At 48.2% G+C, this 23302-nt stretch overlaps 1 protein-coding gene across 14 annotated transcripts in view; it reads right to left on the reverse strand.

The window, feature by feature from the left end:
* Positions 1-21687, reverse strand: part of ANKRD11 (ankyrin repeat domain containing 11) — a 166495-nt gene extending 144808 nt beyond the window's left edge. For 12 of the 14 annotated variants that reach the window (XM_082437674.1, XM_082437676.1, XM_082437683.1 and 9 more), the window contains exon 1: positions 21386-21687. Coding sequence is in view for 2 of the 14 variants with exons in the window: in XM_082437671.1 (XP_082293797.1) it covers positions 1622-1647 (26 nt within the window). In the remaining 12 variants the exon portion in view is untranslated. Of the gene's footprint in view, positions 1-1621; positions 1663-21385 lie in introns of those variants that run through there. The other 2 variants (XM_082437671.1, XM_082437677.1) reach the window with 1 other exon arrangement.
* Between the last annotated feature and the right edge of the window lie 1615 nt (positions 21688-23302).

Below are 23302 nucleotides of genomic sequence, written 5' to 3' on the forward strand. Positions count from 1 at the left end.
GGAACTCTAAATCAACCGGTTTTACATGGAAATTATTCTCCATTACAATAAAATGTTGCAGTCAGGAAAAGCATTTTGACAAACAACTAGGTAGGCAACATCAATAACATTAATGCTAATTATTTATTCACCATCCGTACAACTTTTCCTTAAATTCTAAAATTACTTTATATTATATTATTCACACCAGAAGTTTGAAGGCTATTTTATGAGCACTAAATATTACCATCAATAAAGCACGATGGGTCTTCCATCTTTAAATCAGGAGAAAGCGGCAGAAGATATCACAAGAGCAAGTCAACAAGTACAAAAATACAATCAAATCAAAGTTCGGATCTTTGCTCTAATATCTACATCAAGCAAGAAATGCCCTCAGAAGTCTGAAGAAAGATCAGGAACATAAAAACAGCTGAGCAACACAAAGATGAAAAGATAGAAACAAGTAAATTCTGAGAACAAAACCACCTTAGCCAAGGCCTTCTCACATCAAAACAAACAAGTTACAAATCCAATTGAGGCGCATCAACCCATTTTCAAAAACTGGAATCAAATTCAAAAGCCCCTGTCTTCGACATCCCTAAAGCTACCGCTAACGTGTCACAATCTGAGGAACTCAGCACAGTGGGAACAGTCACGCTGCCCTGGAGAGAGATGAGAACGCTAGTATTTCACAGTATCCTCTGTTCTTAGGTTGTTCACAGAACAGAAAAGGATTTGTTTTGTAATGATAAAATGATTATTTACATGTTAACATGAGGAAGAAATACAAAGCAACACCTAGGCACACCAGGAAAGGGGTCCAGGCCCTGCTGGGCCACGCCTGCCTCCAAGCGGCCCTCCCCACCGCGGCGGCTGACGGGGACTGGGCTGCCCAGAAAGACTCTTCTCCCCGATCCCCACCTGACTGGGGGTGACCGATTCTTCCGGAAAGAGGCTCTAGCATCTCGCCTGCCAACAGCACCGTGACCACTGCCAGTCCTCACACAGGCCACAGAAGAGGCCAGGGCCACCCACAATCCCCTTACCAAACACAAGGCCCACCACCCCTCCCTGACTGGTGTTCCTCCCCCAGACCCACCTGCGCCTCTGGAGACTCCCTGACCCAAAGAGAACAAGGTACCTGCGAGATGCCTTGCCCTTCCTCCTGACCGACACGCTGCTTTAAAGGTGACTGAATCTGGGAGGGGACGAACCGCACGCCACTCACCATGGTTACACGCTCTTTGTGGTCCAAAAGGACTTTCACGATCTGACACATGTGCAGATGCTGCCAGGCATAACTACAAACTAAAAACCATGACAACTTTTAATAAGATTAACTGTCTAACCAGTAACTTTTTCAGCCTTTTCTAGACAGAAAGAGAATCTCTGTAAGATACAAACACCCACCAAACAGCACTCCCTCAATGTATGAAAGCTTTCTACCTATTCAGAAAGGCTGGCCATCCTGACGCTCCTCTCAAAAGGTCAGAACTGTGCTGCTTTAAAAGCAAATCAAAAGCACTCAGACCTCATTGGTGAGTGTGAGCCAGCACAGTCTCAGCAGAGAGCAAGCAAAACGTCAAATGCCCATGACCCTGACCTTGGAATCCTAGGGACGGAACCAGCAGATGACACTTACACCAGAAGGATGCACAAGGATGTCATTCTGTCACAGTGAGATGCTGGAAACAAGAAAACGTCCGTCAGGAACAGGCAGGTTAGCTAAGTTGTGGCACATCTGTATTATGATGATGGAAAAACTTGAAGCAGCTCCACAAGTATTAACACAGAACAAACTCAAAGCATAAGTGGAAAAAAGCAAAGTACAGAAGAACATATATCTGCCACTCATGTAAACCACTCTGCACAGACCCATACACTTGTACACGCAGGGCCACCCCTGCAAGGACACCCAAGGGATGGGAAGGAAGTGGCCTGGAGCTCGGCACTGGGGGCCAGGAGCCAAGGCTTCCCGTGCCAGCCTACAGAGAAAACCACTGTTTTCAGTGGAAAACCAAGCATAAAGACAAAAGCAAAACAAAACTGTGGGAGGATAAAAGAATATACGGTTTCAGTCATCACAGCAGGATCAATCTACTCCATCACCATGGATCTTAACAGTCCGAAGCAGAGAAATTTTTGTTTTCTCCTCTTTGATCTGAAAACCCTAGCCAACCTCTATCTGTCCAACTGTTGGAGTTCCTTACATGTTCCCTCTAATGACACACCTGACACACACCCTGGAAGTGTCCCCAGCTCTTCACTCACTGTGCTCACAGCAGAGCAGGCCTCAAGTCCCAGTGAACCGGGGTCTCTCAGGGCATTAGCAGAGCTGGGTGGAGACCAAATGTGGGTATGCACTTCAGAGTCATTCATTCATTCATTCATTCATTTATGGCTGCGCTGGGTCTTCGTTGCTGTGTGCAGGCTTTCTCTAGTTGCGGCGAGCAGGGGCTACTCTTCGTTGCGGTGCACGGGCTTCTCATTGCGGTGGCTTCCCTTGTTGTGGAGCACGGGCTCTAGGCGCGTGGGCTTCAGTAGTTGTGGCACGTGGGCTCAGTAGTCGTGGCTCGCGGGCTCTAGAGCGCAGGCTCAGTAGTTGTGGCGCACGGGCTTCGTTGCTCTGCGGCATGTGGGACCTTCCCAGACCAGGGATCAAAGCCATGTCCCCTGCATTGGCGGGCGGATTCTTAACCACTGCGCCACCAGGGAAGTCCCCAGAGTCTCTTTGGGCAGACACAACACGCACGCACATGGGTGCACAGGCTGGCAACTTGCACCACACGAAGCCAGTCAAATGGGTGCAAGTCTGCCCCATAAGTGTCTTCCCTGGCCTCCTCCACCACAGAGGGGGCAGCAGGTCAGCACAAAGGACATCGCAGGATGTGGACGCAACATGACGTGGACGAGCGTCACCTACAAAGGGCTTTTCCAACACGAGAGGCCAGCAAGGCCCACACACACACAGCACAGTCCCCTGCCAGACTTCCCCGCCTAAAAATCATGGGGGCAAAGAGTAATCTACAAACCACGAAATCATTCTCACACCTAAGCAGATTAACAATTCCCATTACCACCTGACATCTGGTTCATATTTATATGCCCAAGCGTCCCCAAAACACTCTTTTAAATTGAGATCTGACACACAGCTCAAAACATTTTTTTAAAGCCCTTTCGTCCGCTCCCTCCAAACCAGGATCCAAGCAAGGTTTCCTCACTGCCTGTGGTCACTAACACAGATGCAGGTTAAACATCAGTTAGAACAGCTCATAGACAAAGCCGTGAGTTGGCATTAGTGATGCTGAGTTAGATCACCTGGCTAAGGTGGGACCAGCAGGTCTTCCTACTATACCGACACACGCGTCCTTCTACAACCAAGAAGTCATCGGTGGGGTGACCCTCTGTCAGTACATGAATACTTTGAACCAAAAATTTTACCCACGAAGGTAAAAAGGTTTAATCCAACTCTAATCCAGCCTTTCAACCTAACTTCCAGTTCACAGGAAACACAGGACAGAGGAGGAACCAGTTAAGACCCCAGAACCCGGACAAAGCCAGACAACTCAAGAATGCCCTTCCAGGGCTTCCCTGGTGGTGCAGTGGTTGGGAGTCCGCCTGCCGGTGCAGGGGACATGGGTTCAAGCCCTGGTCTGGGAATATTCTGCATGCCGCGGAGCGGCTGGGCCCGTGAGCCACAATTACTGAGCCTGCGCGTCTGGGGCCTGTGCTCCACAGCAGGAGAGGCCGCGATACTCACAAGCCCGCGCACCGCGATGAGGAGTGGCCCCCGCTTGCCGCAACTGGAGAAGGCCCTCGCACAGAAACTAAGACCCAACACAACCAAAAATAAATAAATAAATTTTAAAAAAAATTAAAAAAAAAAAAAAAAAGAATGCCCTTCCATCTACGGTGACTGGTCTCAATTCAGGAAGAAGAAACAAAGAGGGAGGCTGACGCTGAAGACCCGAAGGAAAGGTGCGAACACAGGACGGAGTCTGCCAGGACCTGAGCGCGGTCCCGCGGGCTGTCCCACGGCGCACAACACTGCTGCTCGCAGGAGACTGTCATCTTTTGAAGGCGCTCCTGAGGGGGACGTGTCAGGAGGCTACGTCTTGCTTCCCAATTGTAGGGTAGCACGCACACCCACAGACGAAGCAAACAGGGCAAACTTAGCAAGCGCTGAGCCCAGATGGTAGCACGTGGGTGACCACGGTGCTCTTCCTGCCTCTCCATAGTTCTGAAAATTGTCGTGTCAAAAAACGGGAGAAAAACTAAAACCTTCATTTTTTGCGCTCAAGTTTGCTGGACTAATAAGAGGTACTTACAAAATCAACTAAAAATACTCTTTACGCTAGGTATGAGGGACTTCCCTGGTGGTCCAATGGGTAAGAATCTGTGCTCCCAATGCAGGGGACCCAGGTTCGATCCCTGGTTGGGGATCCCACATGCTGCAGGGCCACTAAGCCCGTGTGCCACAACTACTGAGCCCGTGTGCCTCAACTAGAGAGCCCTCATGCCGCGAACTACAGAGCCCACGTGCCCTGGAGCCCACGAGCCACAACTAGAGAGAGAAAACCCTCACGCCACAACTAGAGAGAAGCCCGCATGCCGCAACTAGAGAAGCTCGCCGCAACTAGAGAAGCCCGTGCACCACAACAAAGAGCCTGCACGCTGCAACAAAAGATCTCGCATGCCACGATGAGGACCCCACGTACTGCAACTAAGACCCGACACAGCCAAATAAATAAATACATATGTATTCAAAAAAGACTGTGCTTCCAACGCACGGGGCACAGGTTCAATCCCTGGTCAGGGAACAAAGATCCCACATGCCACGGCGCGCCCAAAAAGATTTTTTTAAAAAGGGTAAAATAGGGCTTCCCTGGTGGTGCAGTGGTTAAGAATCTGCCTGCCAATGCAGGGGACACAGGTTCAAGCCCTGGTCCGGGAAGATCCCACATGCCTCGGAGCAACTAAGCCCATGCACCACAACTACTGAGCCTGTGCTCTAGAGCCTGCAAGCCACAACTACTGAGCCGGCGTGCCACAACTACTGAAGCCTGTGCACCTAGAGCCCGTGCTCCGCAACAAGAGAAGCCACCACAATGAGAAGCCCACACACTGCATCGAAGAGTAGCCCCAGCTCACCGCAACTAGAGAAAGCCTGAGTGCAGCAACAAAGACCCAATGCAGCAAAAAATAAATAAATAAAATAAATAAATTTATAAAAAAAAAAAAAAGGGTAAAATACTTCAACAAAATAATAATAAAGCAAACATGGCAAAATGCTAACTATTAAATCTGATACACAGGATGTTCATTTTACCATTCTGTCCTCTTTTCTGCACTTTATAACAAAAAGTCAAAAACGAGTGTTCCTTTAAAAAAAAAAGTGTTACTGGTATAGCTGCTGTGGAAAACACTCCGGCAGTTCCTCAAAAAGTTAAACATAGAATCACCATATGATCCACCAATCCCACTTCTGGGTGTGCACCCAAAAGAACTGAAAGCAGGAACTTGAACAGATATTCGCACACCCATGTTCACAGCAGCATTACAATAGCCAAAACATGGAAACCTAACCATCCGTCAACGGAGAAATGGATAAACAAAACTTGTTATATACATACAGTTCAGCCTTAACAAGGAAAGAAATAATGCTACAATATGGATGAACCATGAAAACATCACGCTAAGCAAAAGAGGCCAGGCACAAAAGGGTAAATATGCCGAGTCCATGTCCAGGGGTCTCTGTGGACAGACTGCTTCCGTGAGGGAAGGTGAAAGAGTTCTGAAACAGATAGTAGTAATGGTCATAAGAACAGTGTGGATGTAATTCATGCCACTGAATTGGACACTTAAAAGTGGTTAAAATGGTCAATTTTATGTTATTTACATTTTATCACAATAAAAGAAGGATGAGAAAAGTTTAAGAACATATAGATCAAGGTAACACCCCCAACTCTACACCAAAGAGTGCCTAGAGAGGACTGCAGCTAAATATGAACACATAAAAGGCAAACTCAACACAGTATGCAAGAGCTTCCTAAGCCGCTCCCAGAAAACACGGTTCAGTGCTACAGTACCTAAGACGAGGGTCCCCCCTTTCCTAACAAGCTTGTTTCCACTACTGCTGAAGATACCTCTTCACTGAATCCACATGCCAGATACAAAGTGCTTACCCACGAGTAAGAAACATGAAAACATCCTTGATAAGGAGGACCAGGAATGACTGCCTCCAATCACTGTACCCTGACCTCCCTGGATGTAGGGGAACTGTGGGCACAGAGCCAGAATTCCTTTCTCTCTCCAACTTGCATTTCTTTTCTTTCTTCCTTCACCAAGTTTTCACAACACTGGTGATTGTACATCTTTGAATTTGATTAATTGTGCTCCATGGGAAAACAGGTCACAGTAAAAGAGTTTCGGAAATATTAAATATGGCTGATATATTTTAAATGTTAAAAATTAGACCTCATATTTGTTTCTTTGTATGTATTCTTCTATTTCCAATTTATTATGGCTCCAAAAGAATCTAAGGGGCGAAAACGGCTTATTATGGGGAGCGCTTGATAAGCTGATGCTGCATCTTCCCCTTTCGGGAACAGTTCCTAACTTAAGTTCAGTCTTTATTAGGACACCCAGGACAGAGCACAGCAGCAGCGGTGGCCTGCTTGGCCAGCCTGCATGTGGATTCTGGGGAGCAGCACACGCGGGGCTCTCAGGGCCGGCAGGTCCCCATGACTTGAGGACCTTACTTTTACGGCCAAGTCTGACAAACTGGAGGGCACATATGAACAATCACCCTAATGCACACTCTGACTGCAAAAATGAAAGAGAGGGATAGACAAAAACTGGAAGGTAAGTAAAACCAAAGTTCTGGAGTTGATTTTTCTTTTGAAATCCCTCAAATCTGTCTAAAAATAAGACATCTCATCCCAAATACCTCAGTAGAAAAGACAGACCCTACACCCTTAACCAACCTGCTGCCTGCATCCCACATGGGAACTCACGGCCTGGCTGCCCCCTGGAAGCAACCTGGATGTCCTGCCCCCACGAGCAGCGAGCAGCGACCAGCATCCCTGCTGACAGGACAGTCACACCGGCGGGGGGCTGCACCCTGGCCCACTCCCCTTCCACCGCGGCTGGTGGAGAGCGGCGCTCACGTGCACCCACTCCTGGTAAAGTCTGCCAACAAGCAGCAGCTGCTTCCTACCTTTGTCGTCAACAATTCTGGATGCTTAGTGAAAACCCCTTATTATAACTATAACTGTAACCTCAAAGGACCACACCTCAACAGAACGAAACCTTGATTATTCCGAAGTTTTCCAGGATGAGGAAGCCTGGAAAGCTCAACGTGCCTGAACTGAGACGTCCCACAGGGACACACCTGAGCCCCTGCACTCAATGACTCCAGGCAGGTAAACATCCCACCACTGGCAACTGCATGGATACCGCGTCCCCTGCTCCCCGTGTGTCCCCACCCAACACTCAGTCCCTGGAGGGTCAGTCCTTAAGGGTTTTGGTGTCAGATAACCAACCTCGAGAAAGTGCAGGGTCACTAGAAGGCAGGTTTGCTCCTGCAAGAAACAAATATGACCTGATACAAAAAATATCTCACTACTCAGAAGTGACTTTTAATGAAACTGAAGGCTATTTAAAGCAGCCTACTTCCCTAGATTAACCAGCACTTGATATTTGCTTTCGTATAAACTCCGTTTATGAACTATTTGTGTTTACCTTTTATCTTTTTAAGTGAATGCATGTACAGACATACTAACATGCCAGCAACAAGGACTGGGCAGGGGCAGAGTGGTCGTGGGGCACCATGGGGACGGTGGGGGGCAGCAGAGCGCTGAAGGGCCTCACCCTGTGCAGGAGGTTTCAACGGCACTCACAGACTAGATCTTGTAGTGAACTTCTGTATTCTTTTCCTGTTTTACTGAAAAATAATCGACTTCCATCACTGTATAAATTTAAGGTGTATAGCCAGATGGGTTGATGAACATACATTGTGAAATTACTGCCACAGGTTCAGCTGACATCCATCTTCTCATACAGACACAATAAAAACAAAAGGAGAGAAAAGGAAAACAACCTTTCTCCTTTTCATGGGGACTCTTAGGATTTAGTCTCCTAACAACTCTCCTGCAGACTGTTCAGCAGTGGCAGCTATAGCTACCAACTGGTGCACCACACCCCCAGGACTTATTTGTCTTAGAGCTGGAAGTTTGTACCTTTTGACCACCTTCCTCTAATTCCCCTCTCCTCACTCTCTGCCTCTGGTCTCATCTCTTTTTCTATGAGTTTAGTGTTTTGTTTTCTTTTGTTTTAGATGCCACATGTAAGTAAGATCATACAATGTTTGTCTTTCTCTGACTTACTTCACTTATATAATACCCTCAAGGTTCATCCATGTGGTTGCAAATGGCAAGATTTCCTCCTTTTTTATGGCTGAATAATATTCCATTGTATATATGTACCACATTTTCCTTATCCATTCATCTATCAACAGACATTTAAGTTGTTTCTATACCTTGGCTATTGTAAATAATGCTTCAATGAACATGGAGGTGCATGTATCTTTTCAAACTAGTGTTTTCATTTCCTTAGGATAAGTACCCAGGAGTGAAATTGCTGGATCTTATGGCAGTTATTTGATTGACTGACTTACTGATTGATTTAGATCTTAGTTGCGGCACACAGGATCTTTTTCTTGCGACACACAGACTTCTTAGTTGCGGCGTGCGTGTGGGATCTAGTTCCCCAACCAGGGATCGAACCCGGGCCACCTGCATTGGGAGCGCAGATTCTTACCCACTGGACCACCAGGCAAGTCCCCATATGGTAGTTCTATTTTTAATTTTTTGAGGAACCTCCATATTGGTTCTATAGGGGCTGCACCAATTTACATTCCCACCAACAGTGTAGGAGGGTTCCCTTTTCTCCACGTCCTCACCAACACTTGTTAGTTGTCTTTTTGATAATAGCGACTCTGACAGGTATGAGATGATATCTCACTGTGGTTTTGATTGGCATTTCCCTGATGATTAGTGATGACGAGCATCTTTCCATGTTATCTGTTCGTGATTCATTATATTCTTTGGGAAAATGTCTACTCAGGTCCCTTCCCATTTTTTTATTTGAGTCATTTGGCTTTTTGCTATTGAGTTGTATGAGCTCTTTTTTGTATTTTGGATATTAACTCCTTATCAGATACATGGTTTACAAGTATTTTCTCCCAACTCCATAGGTTTTCTGTTCACTTTGGTAATGGTTTTCTTTTGTTAATCGAATTATTAATATAAATTCACTAACATCTAGAACGAACTTGACTTTTACATTTTACATGCCAAAGAGTAGTTTTCGTTATGTAATCAGTTTGTAACATTTGCAAGAGAGGCCCATGGGAATGAAACCTACCAGCACCGCCTCACCCACACCACAGTTCTACCTACCTGGGCCCCCAGCACACACGGGCCTCTGGGAGAGGAAACTGGCGTGCTCTCCCCTGTGAGGGGGGCCAGGAGAGCCTTTTCTCCCCTTTGATGCAGTGACAATACCAGGAGAATCTATTCAGCAGACAGTATCAGCAATTAACAATGAGGGCTTACTTCTCTGAATTACCTGCTAGGCTTCCAAGTCAAACTGTTAATTTATTTCAAGGGAAAAAAGTCATGCGCACTGAGTCTCATCTATGTGACTATCACCTCTAAATCTTATTAGGTGACAAGTTAGTTATATTGTCAGCAGTAAAGCTACAGTTTAGGAAATGTAGCCACTAACGAAAGATATTATTTATGTGGGAAGTTTAGAAAGTACCCTAGCTTTTGATGAGGACACAGGTCCTCGTTCCAACTCTCAAGTGGCTGCCCTGTAAACAGAGGTGTGGGCTGGAGTTAAACACCCAGACACCAGGCCACGCAGGAAATAAACTCATCAACATTAGTCTGTTTGCTACAAATCTCTCCGCCTCCTTTTAGAGGCCCACAACCCACTTCCAGTCTCCCCTAAGAGGGATGCGGTGAAGCTTGGCCCCCCAGTAGTAGATACCTGGCACCCCTGCAGCTGTTATTTACTGCTCTCAGGACTGCAACCTGCAAGCAACTCAGAAAGAACAGAGTCTGAGAATGAGGGGAGCACAGACTGTTTCTCTTCTTAAACCAACAGCCCACTTGCAAACACCTGGAAACCAAGTAGCCTTCGCCCATTAATCTTAAGTTATTTTTACAGAACCCTCTTAGCTCTCAAAAGCATCCCTGGACAAAGAAACAGTACCAGGCCAGCCTCGGGGAGGGTGAGAAAAGGCCAGAGAGTAGCGAAGCCACTTGAGTCCCTGCCCCATCCCCGATCCCCCATCCCGGTGGTAATGGGGCAGCCATCAAACACTTCAGTCAGGGTCACAAAAACAACTATAGCAACTTGTTCTCTCCCTCAGGTGCAGGGCAGTTGTCAGCCGGTGAAATGCTTTAATGTTATGGAGGGGTGGTAACAAAGGGACTTGGGAGAGCTACGAGCGTTTAAGTGAGAGTGAACGTTCAAAGCCAAGCACCACACAGCCAAGTGGCCCAAAACATCCACTTCTGCTCTCCGTTTATCTCTCCATCTGCAATTAGACTGCATGCAATTCAGGGCCCTGACTGTACTGCTGGCCCAGTAAGGCCTAGAGACCATCCCCCGCTGAAGGCTCCAGGGCCAGACGCCCTGAGCGTAACTGCTGCCGCCCGCAGTCCAACCAAAGGACAAAGTCCTCGTGACACAGCACATGACAAGCATGCAGTGACAAAGCAGGACAGAGGCTCCGTTCTGACGGCCTGAAGCAAACCGCACCTACTCTCACGCGAGCAGGCACCGGTGCAGCTTCACTGGACGACGAGCTCCAGGCACACAGGGCTCTGTATCTCCTGCCAGGTGCCACTCCTTCCTCAGCCTAGAGCCTAACTTTTAAGATCCGTCTTTCAGGCAAATACTGACTAGGTATCTGATCACACATGCACAACATGTGCGTAGAACTATGGGAGATACAAAACAGACGTGCAAGAAAAGCCTAAGATATCGTGGCCTTTCTCCTCTCCACCCACCCGCCTTCACGCCTTCACCGCAGGCTGCTTCTCCAGCTTCAAGTTCTCTAGCCCCTCCTACCCAGACTCAGAGCTACTCTCCTTGGCCTGCAGTTTAACTGTCTGGGAATAAGACGTGTAGGAGCCAATCACAGGCTCCTGGGGAGCTGCCCACTCCTCCCTGCAGGGGACAAGCACGAGAGACTGGGGCGCCTGGGTCTGTCACAGCTCCACAAGGCAGGGGACCTTTTATATAACTGGCCATCCCTCTCAGCTGACCCTCAAGTATTTACATCAACACTTGTCAGCAGGGACTTCCCAGGTGGCACAATGGATAAGACTCCGTGCTCCCAATGCAGGGGGCCCGGGTTCAATCCCTGGTCAGGGAACTAGATCCCACATGCATGCCGCAACTAAGAGTCCGCATGCCAGAGCTGAGGAGCCCGCCTGCCGCAACTAAGAAGCCCTGGAGCTACAACTGAGGAACCCGCCTGCCACAACTAAGACCCGGTGCAACCAAATAAATAAAGTCTTCACATCTTGTCCAGGCAGCCCACTCTCAAGATCCCCAGGTGCTCTGAGGGCGGCCTCGATGGGAGGCCCTCCCAGCCTCGCCTCAGGCCAGGCTCCGGCAGACACACTTCGCTCCTCAGTCACTTCCCTGGGACGGCATCTCTGCCAGTCATTCGAAGTCAGGCATCATTCCTACAACAAAATCTCAATCCCATCACCCATTTCTACTGCTCATCATACATTTCCCTAGAAAATGGTGTTCCCACTTCCTGTAACAGTTTCCACTGAGACCTTTCTAAACCAGACATCATCCAAAAGCAGAGGATGGTGGGGCTGAAAGAACAGGCCAGAAGACAAGGCAGGGGCCCCTCATGAGCAGTGGCCGCCCTGGCTGGTGCTCACTCCCTCCACGCAAGCCCTAGACGCCACCCCTCTCCTGGCAGCCCAGATTCAGGCATCGCCAGGCCCTGGCCTTCTGCTGGCACCAGCAGACCCCACGCACGGCCTCTGCCGTCCCTCAGCAGGCCATGGCCCGGGCCCTCATCCTAAGTCCCACACACTGGGGCTGTACTCCGTTTCCCTGGCTTCATCTACTACCATCTCCTTTCATGGGCTCCGTGTTCAAACAGGCCAAGCTGACATTCTCACGTTACAACCCGTCCTCCTGGCCCTTGTCCAGAGCCTTCCGGCCTGACCCTGCCCTCTGCACGCCCACCGACGCCCACCATGCTTCCAGAGCACTTCCTGCATCACCCCCCAGACCCGGAGCCAGAAATGCCCTCGCCCCCGCGTGCAGTTCCTGCCCCACACCTTGCCCTCATCTTCGCGCTTCCCCCACACAGCCCTGCACACAGTGAGCAACCAACAAACATCTGACTAAGTCAGTGGGACGTGGGGAAAGCTGTCTGTTTAGTCTTAGAAGCCCCTCCCTAAAGCATGTTACGCATTCCAGTCACAAAAAGACACCAAACTGTTCTCCCGTATACAGCAGGCCACATTCAGGAAAGCAGTCAGAGAAACCAGAAGTCAGCTACACAACTGCCTATACACAGTTGCTTTACAACTGTGCCAAATGGGTGAATGGTTACAAAGACAGAAAAAACAAAGACTGTACTCTTCACAACTGCCAAGGTCATGAAAAACAAGGAAAAGACCGAAAAACTGTTACAGATAGGAGGAGACCAAGGAGACAGGCAACTAAATGCCATGTGTGATCCTGGAGCAGTGAAAGGACGTTAGTGGGAAACAAGTGAAATCTAAACGAATCTGGGATTCAATTAACAGTATAACGCATCAATGCTAATTTTTCTTTTTTTAATTTTCAGCCACGTTGGGTCATCATTGCTGTGCACGGACTTTCTCATTGCTGTGGCTTCTCTTGTTGCAGAGCATGGGCTCTAGGTGCATGGGCTTCAGTACTTGCAGCTCGCAGCCTCAGTATTTGTGGCTCGAGGGCTCTAGAGCACAGGCTCACTAGTTGCGGCACAGGGCTTAGTTGCTCCGCGGCATGTGGGATCCTCCCAGACCAGGGCTCAAACCTGTGTCCCCTGCATTGGCAGGCGGATTCTTAACCACTGTGCCACCTGGGAAGTCCCAATGCTAATTTCTTAGTTTGGCCAACCTTACCACTGCTATGTAAAATGTTAACCTTAGAGGACCTCGGTAAAGAATATAATGGAACTCTCTGTACTACTTTTGCAACTTTGCTGTATATCTAAAATTATTCCAAAGTAAAAATTTATTTAAAACAAGACCTTGGGACCTCCCCAGCAGTCCAAAGGTAAAGACTCCACAGTTCCACTTCAGGGGGCGTGGGTTCAATCCTTGGTCAGGGAACTAAGTTCCCCCATGCCATGCAGCGCAGCCAAAAAAAATTAAATTAAAAATAAAATAAAAATTAAAAAGAATAAAATAAAAATTAAAAAATAAAACAAAACCTTGTCCAGGACATGTGTTTCCACCATATCCACTAATCCCCTATCAATGCCAAATTATGCTGGCTGATGGACGGCACTGAGTCTCTCCAAGAGCCAAAACAGTTCTGGGGAACCACGGCCAAGCGCCAGAGCCTGCTGCACACTGACCTGGCCCAACCTCACGTGTTACGACAGCACCGTGGACTCCCGGTGTGGCTGGCAGAATAACGTCCCCAAGGGGTCCACGTCCTAACCCCCGGAGCCTCTAGATATCTCAGGCTACTCATCAGCAGACGGGGGATGAGTCTGCATCATCCAGGTGAACCCCACAGAATCACAAGGGTGTTTAACAGTGGAAGATGGAGGCCGAAGAGAGTCAGAAGAGAGCTACGTTCTTAGCTGTACTTTTAATTCTTTAATTTTATATGAAGGTTTACATAACACTAATGAATGTACCCACTAAGGTAACAGAATGAAGATATTGACCTGTGATAAGTTCCAATGAGTTATGAAAAGTAACAGTTTAAATAAACGTGCTGTGTTTTAAAAACAAAACAAAACAAAACCACCTCCGAAGAAGGTCAGAGAGACACAAGGTTGCTGGCTTCAAACATGGAGGAAGGGGCCATGTGAAGAGCCTCCAAAAGATGGAAGCGGCAAGGAAATGAAGTCTCCGTGGAGCCTTCAGAAGGAACCAGCCCTGCCGACACCCTGCCTTCAGCCTAGCACGGTCCATGCCAGGCTTCTAAATTGCAGGACTGTAAATAAGGAAAAATCTGTATTGTTGTAAGCCTTTAAATTTCTGGTCATTTGTTACAGCAGCCACAGAAAACAGTGACAGCACTGAAATATAAAAACCACAAGGATTTCTCCAGATTGTGAGAGCATGTCTTCCTTCCAACCTTCACACCCTCCTGTGGTACCTCTTCAAATCCTCCATCTCCCTTCTGTTTCCCATCTCCCTCTGGACAACATACTTGGAGCCTAGAAGAAAACTATCAAGGCAAGGAAAACGAGATGCTGTGGGTTAAATTCTAAGAGATTCCCTCCCCAGTGTTCTAAAACTTCATTGTGCCCTTAGTCTTTGCTTAAATATCTTTTTTTTTTTAAAGATTAGAGTTATTGCTTAAACAGTCTTCTTTAAAAAGTTAGTCATCTGATGAGAACCCAGGTTCAGCAGAAACACATCTGATCACTTCACCAAAGAAAAACAAAGTTCACATGTAAATCTCGTTAAGGTTATATCTGCTGAAAACTACTTCAGCTGTGAGTGAAAGCACATATCACTTTTCTAAGCTTCATACTAAAAGATGAGACACAATTCAAAGATCACCTTTCCCAAGTATTTAGGGAAAATTTTTCCCATAAGAAAACATTCTGAGCTTTAGCATATTTAATATATTAACCTCTAAACTAAAACACTTCCAATTCCAGATGGACTCTTCTCAAAGTAATAGAAATACCTATGTAGGTAAGCTAAAGCTAAACGGAAAAAATCATACACCTCAGCAAAGAAAGATTTCACAAAGTCTAAAAATTCTTTGAAATCAGAATCACCTGAGGGCTATAGTTTCAGACCCCTAAAGACTGGCTTTTCAGGACTTCCCTGGTGGCACAGTAGTTAAGAATCTGCCTGCCAGTGCAGGGGACATGGGTTGGAGCCCTGGTCCGGGAAGATCCCACATGCTGTGGAGCAACTAAGCCCGTGCGTCACAACTACTGAGCCTGCGCTCTAGAGCCCACGAGCCACAACTACTAAAGCCCGCACACCTAGAGGCCGTGCTCCGCAACAAGAGAAGCCACCACAATGAGAAGCCCACGCACCGCAACGAAGAGTAGCCCCCGCTCGCCGCAACTAGAGAAAGCCCGCGCGCAGCAACAAAGGCCCAACGCAGCCAAAAATAAAGTTATTTAAAAAAAAAAAAAGACTGGCTTTTCTCCTCTGTAAGCATCCAAAAAGGCAAGATTTCTTATAGTCTTCTGCACATCCTTTAATTAGTCAAGTGTTTTAGTAATTTTTTTTAAAGTTAATTCCTTCAAGAGTGCTGCTTTGGGGTTTTGTTGTTTTTTTATTTTTACTTCCTGTTTTACAGGATGTAAAACCGCATTTAGAAACATGGTACATACCAGCAAGGCTTAATTTCTTAAGAGTAATAAGGTTCTTCTCTGCTTTTCTCATGCTCTCTATTTTAGATAAGTTTACACAGTACAGCCATAATATTCTCAAGTCTACATTATCACCGAGAATTAAATGAAAATCTTTTTTATTTTACTGGATATGAATGCAGTTAAAAAAAAAACAGAAAACCCACTATTCATAACTTTAGCCCAAACCTTATGAACAAAGCACCTTCCCGAAATGTTCTCATTATTTAGAAACGTTCATTATTCCAGGACATTCGCGTTTTGGGTCTGAAGACTGCCACTGGAAGGGGGAAAGGGACACTACTAATGAGCTGAGAAAAGTCTATTTGCTGCATTTTAGATGAAAAGTCACCTCTGATATCACAAAGCTATTAAGCATTTACAAGTTAAATTTCAATCCCAGCCATTCTTAAAGGTCACATTTTTTTTTTTAGTTAAACAGGTAACTGAAGAAGGGAGGATTTTAAGAATTTTATTTAACCCTGACAAAATACTTTTCTTTGACCTAAGTGATCAAAAATGTTTTAAGTTGAGCAAAGGCCAACATTCTTATTTTGTGAAGAGGTGCACACTGGTTTCTTTGCAAGTGGAAAAAGAGCACCTACAGATTTTCAGGATAATAAATAATTCACTGCACAGATGCCAAAGGCAGGACTGGACACGTGGGTCTCGCCCTCAGCCAGTAGCAAGGATGCTCTAACTCAGACAGCACCGCTCCCGACGGCCACCTACCTCCATCCTGGCTGCGGAGGGGGCATCACAGAAGGATTTTCAGTCCTTTCAGCCTTGGAAAAATCTGAGCTATATTAATAGGCCAGACTTCTATTTTCATATTGAAAACCCACTTAACTCTTTATTCAAAGGACCAGAGTTTGAACTGCAGGATTTCTCAAGTTCTAGAATGATGTCTTTAAACATTTTCAACAACCACCAATTCCCCTCACTCATTACCACCTAAAATGTTAAAACCACACAAATCTACTGTTATCTAAACCAAGAACTCAAGTCTTTATCACCCAAATTATACCCACGATTAGGCTTTTCAATAACAACCTTTTCCCAAATATATGTTTCATTTTTTAAATTTTAGAAAACAGAAACATAAGGGGGAAAAAAATAACACACAACTCCATTTTGGTGTATTGCCCCCAAAGGGATTTTTTTTTTTTTTCTTCATTAAAATGCCAAAACTAGGGACTTCCCTGGTGGCGCAGTGGTTAAGAATCCACCTGCCAACGCAGGGGACCTGGGTTTGATCCCTGGTCCGGGAAGATCCCACGTGCCGTGGAGCAACTAAGCCCATGTGCCACAACTACTGAGCCCACGTGCCACAACTACTGAAGGCTGCGTGCCTACAGCCCGTGCTCCGCAACAAGAGAAACAACCATAAAGAGAAGCCCGCGCACCGCAATGAAGAGTAGCCCCCGCTCTCCCCAACGTAAAGCCCATGCACAGCAACGAAGACCCAATGCAGCCAAAAATAAATAAATAAAAATAAATAAATAAATAAATAAATAAATATTTAAAGTGCCAAAACTGGGCAGGGGTGAGGCAAAAATGTTAAGGGGCCCGCCTGCATTCCGGAGAATTTATATTGCTTTGGCCTTTTTTATTACAACCTCTTAGGAAATAAAAAACATAAATCAGAAAATGCTAAACCTTTCAAAAGACTCCACACTGTTCACATGACACGTGGCCAGAGGTGCTTGAAGTTCTCATCACCACGAGCTGCAGCAGCAAACTACACTTGGCGAGCCTCTGACTGTGGCCCCCACACAGCAGTCCTACTAAAGCTGCTTTCACAGAAAGCATTCTTCTTCTTCCACAAAGACAACCGTTCGTTTAATTATTTCCTTTCTCTCTCGTCCTGTGCCAATTTTAAAAGCCATGCCCCACACCTTTCGCAAGTAAACTTGTAATAACAACAAATAGGAAAATGGCTAAAGTGTACATAGCGTAATTCCTAGTCAATCAAATAAATAAATGTTCATGATCCTAAGTATGTCCTTTCAAAATTTCTCAAACGCTTGCATACATTGCCTTTAAACAATTCAACAAATACCTCCTGAGCCAATTCTAAGCCCAGGGTCATGCCTAGGCTGGGCCCTGGGTGACAAAGAGACCGTGCCTCTCTTCATTCAGCTTAGAGCCCTGCAATCACACATTTGATCTACTGTGTTGATGTGGGGGGGGGGGGGGGGGAGGATTTGCAAGGGAGACAACGATGGACATTCAGCAAGACCCTGGTCCAGGCAGAGGGTCACCTAGGAAATGAAAGGCCAATGGAACCGGAGCATGAGGAGTTGAGAGGACTTGAGTGAAGGACATGGGGTGGGGGGGGGGGGGGTCACACAATCAGGGTTAGGCCAGTTAATAATCCTTTGGGACACTTTCATAAAAATAATACTTGTAGTTCTAACATATATACAAAACACTATTTGGTTGAAAGGTGAATTTAAAGAAAATTTTAAATATGGGGAGGGAGGAGCGGGAGTTAAGAAAAGCACAGAAGAATACTAACAAAAACATACACTTACGTACACAGCTGAGTCTGACTCTGGCAAAGATATCAAGAATAAGATGCATCAAACAACAAAAAAAAGAACCGCTTAGAAACAGAAACATCTCTATAAGAATTAACAGAGAGTTGTCGAAGTGGATCATTTCCTAAGCCTTTTTAAAAAGGCTTTCTATACCGATTATCTCTAACTGCCTGCGTTCCAGGTGCTAGGGATTGACGCCATCTTTCACAGAGTTTAAGATAAAACTGAAAAAGTTGAATTGCACAGAAATTCCATTTGAAATTCAAATTAACAGAACACACATGAAAACATTTCAAGACAGTAACTTTTGTGTTCATTCGATTTTTTTGTATAAAGTTTATCAAACAGGCCAAACTCAGTCCCCACAGAGCACTGACTGAACAGCAATAGTGAACTGACCCAGCACAGCCAGGCAATCAGTGCAGTATCATTCGCACCTATTAACTAGCAAGTATCTTGCTATTTCAAGGAAGCTCATCCATTATACTTACATTTGAGAGATGAAGGGACTTACATGGACTAATGGACAGATCAAAACACTTATTTTGGCAACAAATGCAGACCATGCTCTGAACCAGCATTTACTGACGCTCTCTAATTATGTTATTTAGTTGATGATGGGCTCATTGCCATCCTATGCAAAGTAACTCTCCTCTCATATTGGATGAAACGTAACCTTACTGTGTCAAATGTACTTAAAAACTCAAGGCACGCAACGCAACGCCTCTTGAAAAATATTCTCCAGTACAAATAGCACAGCTTCTTTAACTCTATTTGTAGAAAGTTCTACTTGTCACTGTATCAACACTGTAATTAGAGCTAAGATGACAGCCACTAGTCACAAGCAGCCCATCTGGTTTGGAGAGATGAAAGGCCTGCTGTGCAGTGTGATTATCATGGCTGGCCCACAGCACGCCCAGAGGAAAACATCCAACAGTGGCAGCACAAAGGTACAACTGCAAAGGAGGAATTCAAGACTATGTGACACCTTTAAAAACAAACTTCTGGTAAATTTTGTTACGTATATTTTCCCACGATTAAAAAAAAACGTTTAGAAGAAAAAGATCTTTTCAAAGTTTCAAAGCTGGGTCAAATTTGGCACTATCTGTGGGTAGCTTTTTAACTAACTCAAGAGGCACACACAAAGAGCAGAGGAAAATGTCACAGCAACTTGGTCTTTGTTTCCTCCGTTCAGAGAGCCAGCCTATCAAAGGCAAGCCCGCTCCTGAGCGTGACACCACAGAGGGAGGACAACAGCTGAATGGAGGGCGGGGGATGAAGGGTCACAATCTAAGTTGAGCAAGATGTGTTCCCTTTTTCCTTTCTAACTACAAAGTAATACCAGAGTACTTGTGCAATCATCCTAAAAAACACAAACAGAACTCCAGGTCTTCCAGGACAGCAACACTGAGTAAGTGCAATCAAGGTCCTAAAGGCATCAAACACAGTCTCAGGGTCTCTGATTTAGAACTATCCAAGTTATGCCATTGACTGGGTTTGCACAAACCAAAAATAGTAACTGTTTCAATGGCACTTCTTCTACAAGCAGTATCATCTTACATCTTTTGGCTGAGAGCATCTCATCACCCCCCCAATTCAACAACTGTGCGCACTCTCACTGCTCAGTGGAAAAGGAATGTTAAGGACATCGTGCAAAATCACTTCAGAATACCCTCTCACCATCTAAGAAAGCCTGAAATATGACTTCTCTGCTGAGAAGTCCTGTTCTTGCAAACGAATATAAAACTTCTCATAACCTACAGAAACCATGAAACCTAAGCCTGCTGCATCTGAACTGTTAGAAAGAAAATGGTTTTGAAAGCACGGGGCCCTCTTAGGACAGCTTAATCTCCCAAAGCCTCTTCCAAAACTCTTCGGAAGTTTGGATACGAGACTAGCTTTCAAAATACAACAGAAGCAGAAAACCTTGATGGGACACCAGGAAAAGAGCAGCTCTCAAGAAAAATTAAGACTCCCCCCAAAACGGCAGAGATAACAAGATTCAACAACACAATCCCTCTTTGAAAGGGGACTGAATCCATGTGGCAGGGCCAACCCTACATACATACATACATATATACATACACACACACACGCACGCACACACATACACACTCGCTCTCACAGCTACCGCCCTGCCAGGGGATGATGAAATGAGGAACGGAAATTAACATTTCAGGCAACGTCTCACATTGTTCCTTGAGGCCAAGGGCTGCTGTTGCAGCCGCCGCCGCCTCTTCCCTCCCACCCGCCCCCCAGTCCCGCCTACCCTCCCCCCGAAACACCCCCGCACCGCTGCCCCGCATTCCTGCCCCTCCGCGGGCCCACGCGCCTCCTGCGGCCCCAGCGCCCCCTCTCCCTCCAGGGCCCCGGCTCGCCCTCCCCCTCCGGCTTGGAGCCCGAAGCCGCCTGCTCCCATTTCAAAACAGCGATAATAATAGGACGCTGGAAATAACAACTACAGCCTACACCGCGAAGGCGCCCCTCCCGCGGGTCAGAGGTCGGCGCCCCACTCCCCAGGTGCCCGGGGCCCTCCACAGCCCACGGCCGGCCTCTCAAGGCTGCCCGGGCCCCCCAGGCCCGCCCGGAGCCCCCAGCGGCCCGCCGTCTGCCCCTCACTGCTGCCCCGGGACCCCAAGGTCCCCACGCCCACCCAGAGCGCCCCGTCGGCCCCTCCGGCTGCCCAGGCTCACCCAGAACCCACCCTCAGCCCCCTGTCGGCCCCCCAGGCCTGCCCGGAGCCCCTGTCGGCTCCTCAGGCCCCTCGAAGACCCCCGTCGGCCCCCGCCCGTCCAGGGCCTTCTCTCTGCCCCTCAAGGCTATCCCAGGACCCCGGTAGGGCCCCCAGGGTCCGAGGCCCACCCGGAGCCCCCCGTCGGCCCTCTGGGCCCCCCAGGCCCACCCAGAGCCCACCCTCAGCCCCTGTCTGCCCCCCAGTCCAGCCTGGAGCCCCCCGTCTGCCCCCGGCCCCCAAGCCCGTCCGAAGCCCGCCGTCGTCCCTCCCAGCTACCCCCCAGGCCCTCACGCCCTCAGGCCCACCCGTATCCCCCCCCGCCACCAAAGCCCGCCCGGAGGCCCCTGAGGCCCGTCACGGCTGCCCCGGACCCCGGCCCCCAGGCCCGCCGAAGCCCGCTGCGCTGCTCCGCCCGGCGCGGAAGGCCTGCAGGCCGCAAGGCCACCCCACGTCCCGCACTCGCCCCGACCCCCGCGCGGCCGCGGCTCTCACCGGCTCCGGCTCCGGCTCCGGCCCAGGGCTCAGCGGCGGCGCGCGGGCGAGGCCATGCAGCCCCGGGCCGTCCCCGGCCCGCGGCCCGAGCGGGAAGGCGGCGCGGGCTCCGAGCGCCGGTGCGGCGGCGAGGCGGGCAGAGGCGAGCCCGCCCTCGGCTTGCGCCGCGGCGGTCGAGCGCTCACTGAGGGGGCGTCGGGCCGCGCGCTCGGCCGCGCCTCCCCGCCTGGGGCCCTCGCTCCATCGCGCTCCGGCTCGGGCGGCCTCTGGCTCCGGGACCCGGCGGCGGCTGCGGCGGCGCGGGCCGCATGAGACGTTACCTCCCATTGGCCCGCCGTATCCGCCACCGCCATTGGCCCGCCGCCGTCGGGCACAGGGCTGCGCACGTCACGGCGTCGGGAAGGAAGTGCGCGCGGGGCCACGGGGGACGACGAGATTGACAGCTTCTAGCACAGGCCGGGGCGGGACCAGAAGCACGTCCCGGGACGGATTGGGCAAGGTCTTGCGTCCAGGCGCACGGGACGCTGAGGTAGCGAGCAGCTGGATTGGCTACCTGCGTCGCGGAGGGGGCGGGTCTTTTGTTCTCGGACGTGACGATTGGCCTTCCCAAGTGCCGGAAGCGGCGAGGGCAACGGTCGGGAGCGGGTCTGGGGGGAAGGCTCTGGAAGGCGCGGTGTTGCGGTGCGGCCGCGGCGCCAGCTGGTCCGGAGGCGCGCCCGCGAGGACAGGGCCCGGGGCTGGGGCCATCGGTTCTCTGTCCGCTCACAGCGAGTCCGTCCTGTGTTGGCTGCACCTGCCGCTGGCCAAGGGGTGCTGGACCAACCGTCCGCCAACCGAGTCAGCTCTCAGACCTGCTTCTTTACAGGAAACTAAGATCCGCAAGCCGCACGGCGCGGCCTAAAAAACAAAAAGAAAAACACTGATCTCAACCAAATAGAGAATGTAAAGTAGGAAATACGAAAAAGGAGGCAATTTGCCTTGAAATAATCTGAAAACATACTAAGGCAGAAGCAAAGCAAAGTTCCACAGAAGCAGAACCTATGGGTAAAAATATACAGTAGAGAAAAGGAAAAAATTAAGCCATTGAATACATTAATTCACAAATGTTTACAGAGTGTCTGCTATGGGCCAGGCACTGAGAACGACCAGGAACAGCAGGTAGTTCATCAAATAGCCATACAATTATCTAATTACAGGCTGTGATAAGTGCTTTGAAAGAGAAGTATAGGGAGTTAAAGAATACTGAGTGAAAATCAGGTCTTGTCTGGGGAGTGGCTTGCAGGTTTCCCTACTTAAGTATTGACACTCAAGGTGCTGACAGAAGGTTAAAGAAGAACTACCAAGTAAGATGTGGTGGAGAACATGCAGTGAGGCCGCCCCAGCCACATGTGACAAGTCCAGATTGACATGGGCTGTGAATATAAAATACTGGATTTGGAAGACTTAGTACTAAGAAGAAAAGAATGTAAAAAAGTAAATTTTTTGTATTTACAACATGTGGAAATGATAGTGTTTGAGACAGTTGCATTAAATAAAATATAGTGTTGAAATTAATTTTACCTGTTTCTTTTTTCTTTTTAATTGTGGCCACTGGGGAATTTTAAATCATACCCTGGCTGCATTCTATTTCTGTTGGACAGCCCTGGGCAAAGGGGCAGCCTAACCCATGTCCTTAAGGTAGAGAGAGGGACAGCACCTCTCCTCCCGTGGTGTCTGGAGAGATAGCACTCATCGGTTCAAAACACACTGAGGGCTTTTAAGTGCCTACTGTGTGCCTGGCACCATTCTAAGGCCTGTCTTAAATGTGGAGAAATGAGGGCTGGGGAAGGACTCAGATAAGATGGCCTTTGAGCTGAATCACAGAGTGAGGAAGCAAGGCCAGTGGCCTGAGGAAGAGCGCCCCAGGAGGGGGCAGGA

This window comes from Balaenoptera physalus (genome assembly GCF_965194825.1).
Source record: "Balaenoptera physalus genome assembly, chromosome: 19".
Taxonomy (NCBI): Eukaryota; Metazoa; Chordata; class Mammalia; order Artiodactyla; family Balaenopteridae; genus Balaenoptera; species Balaenoptera physalus.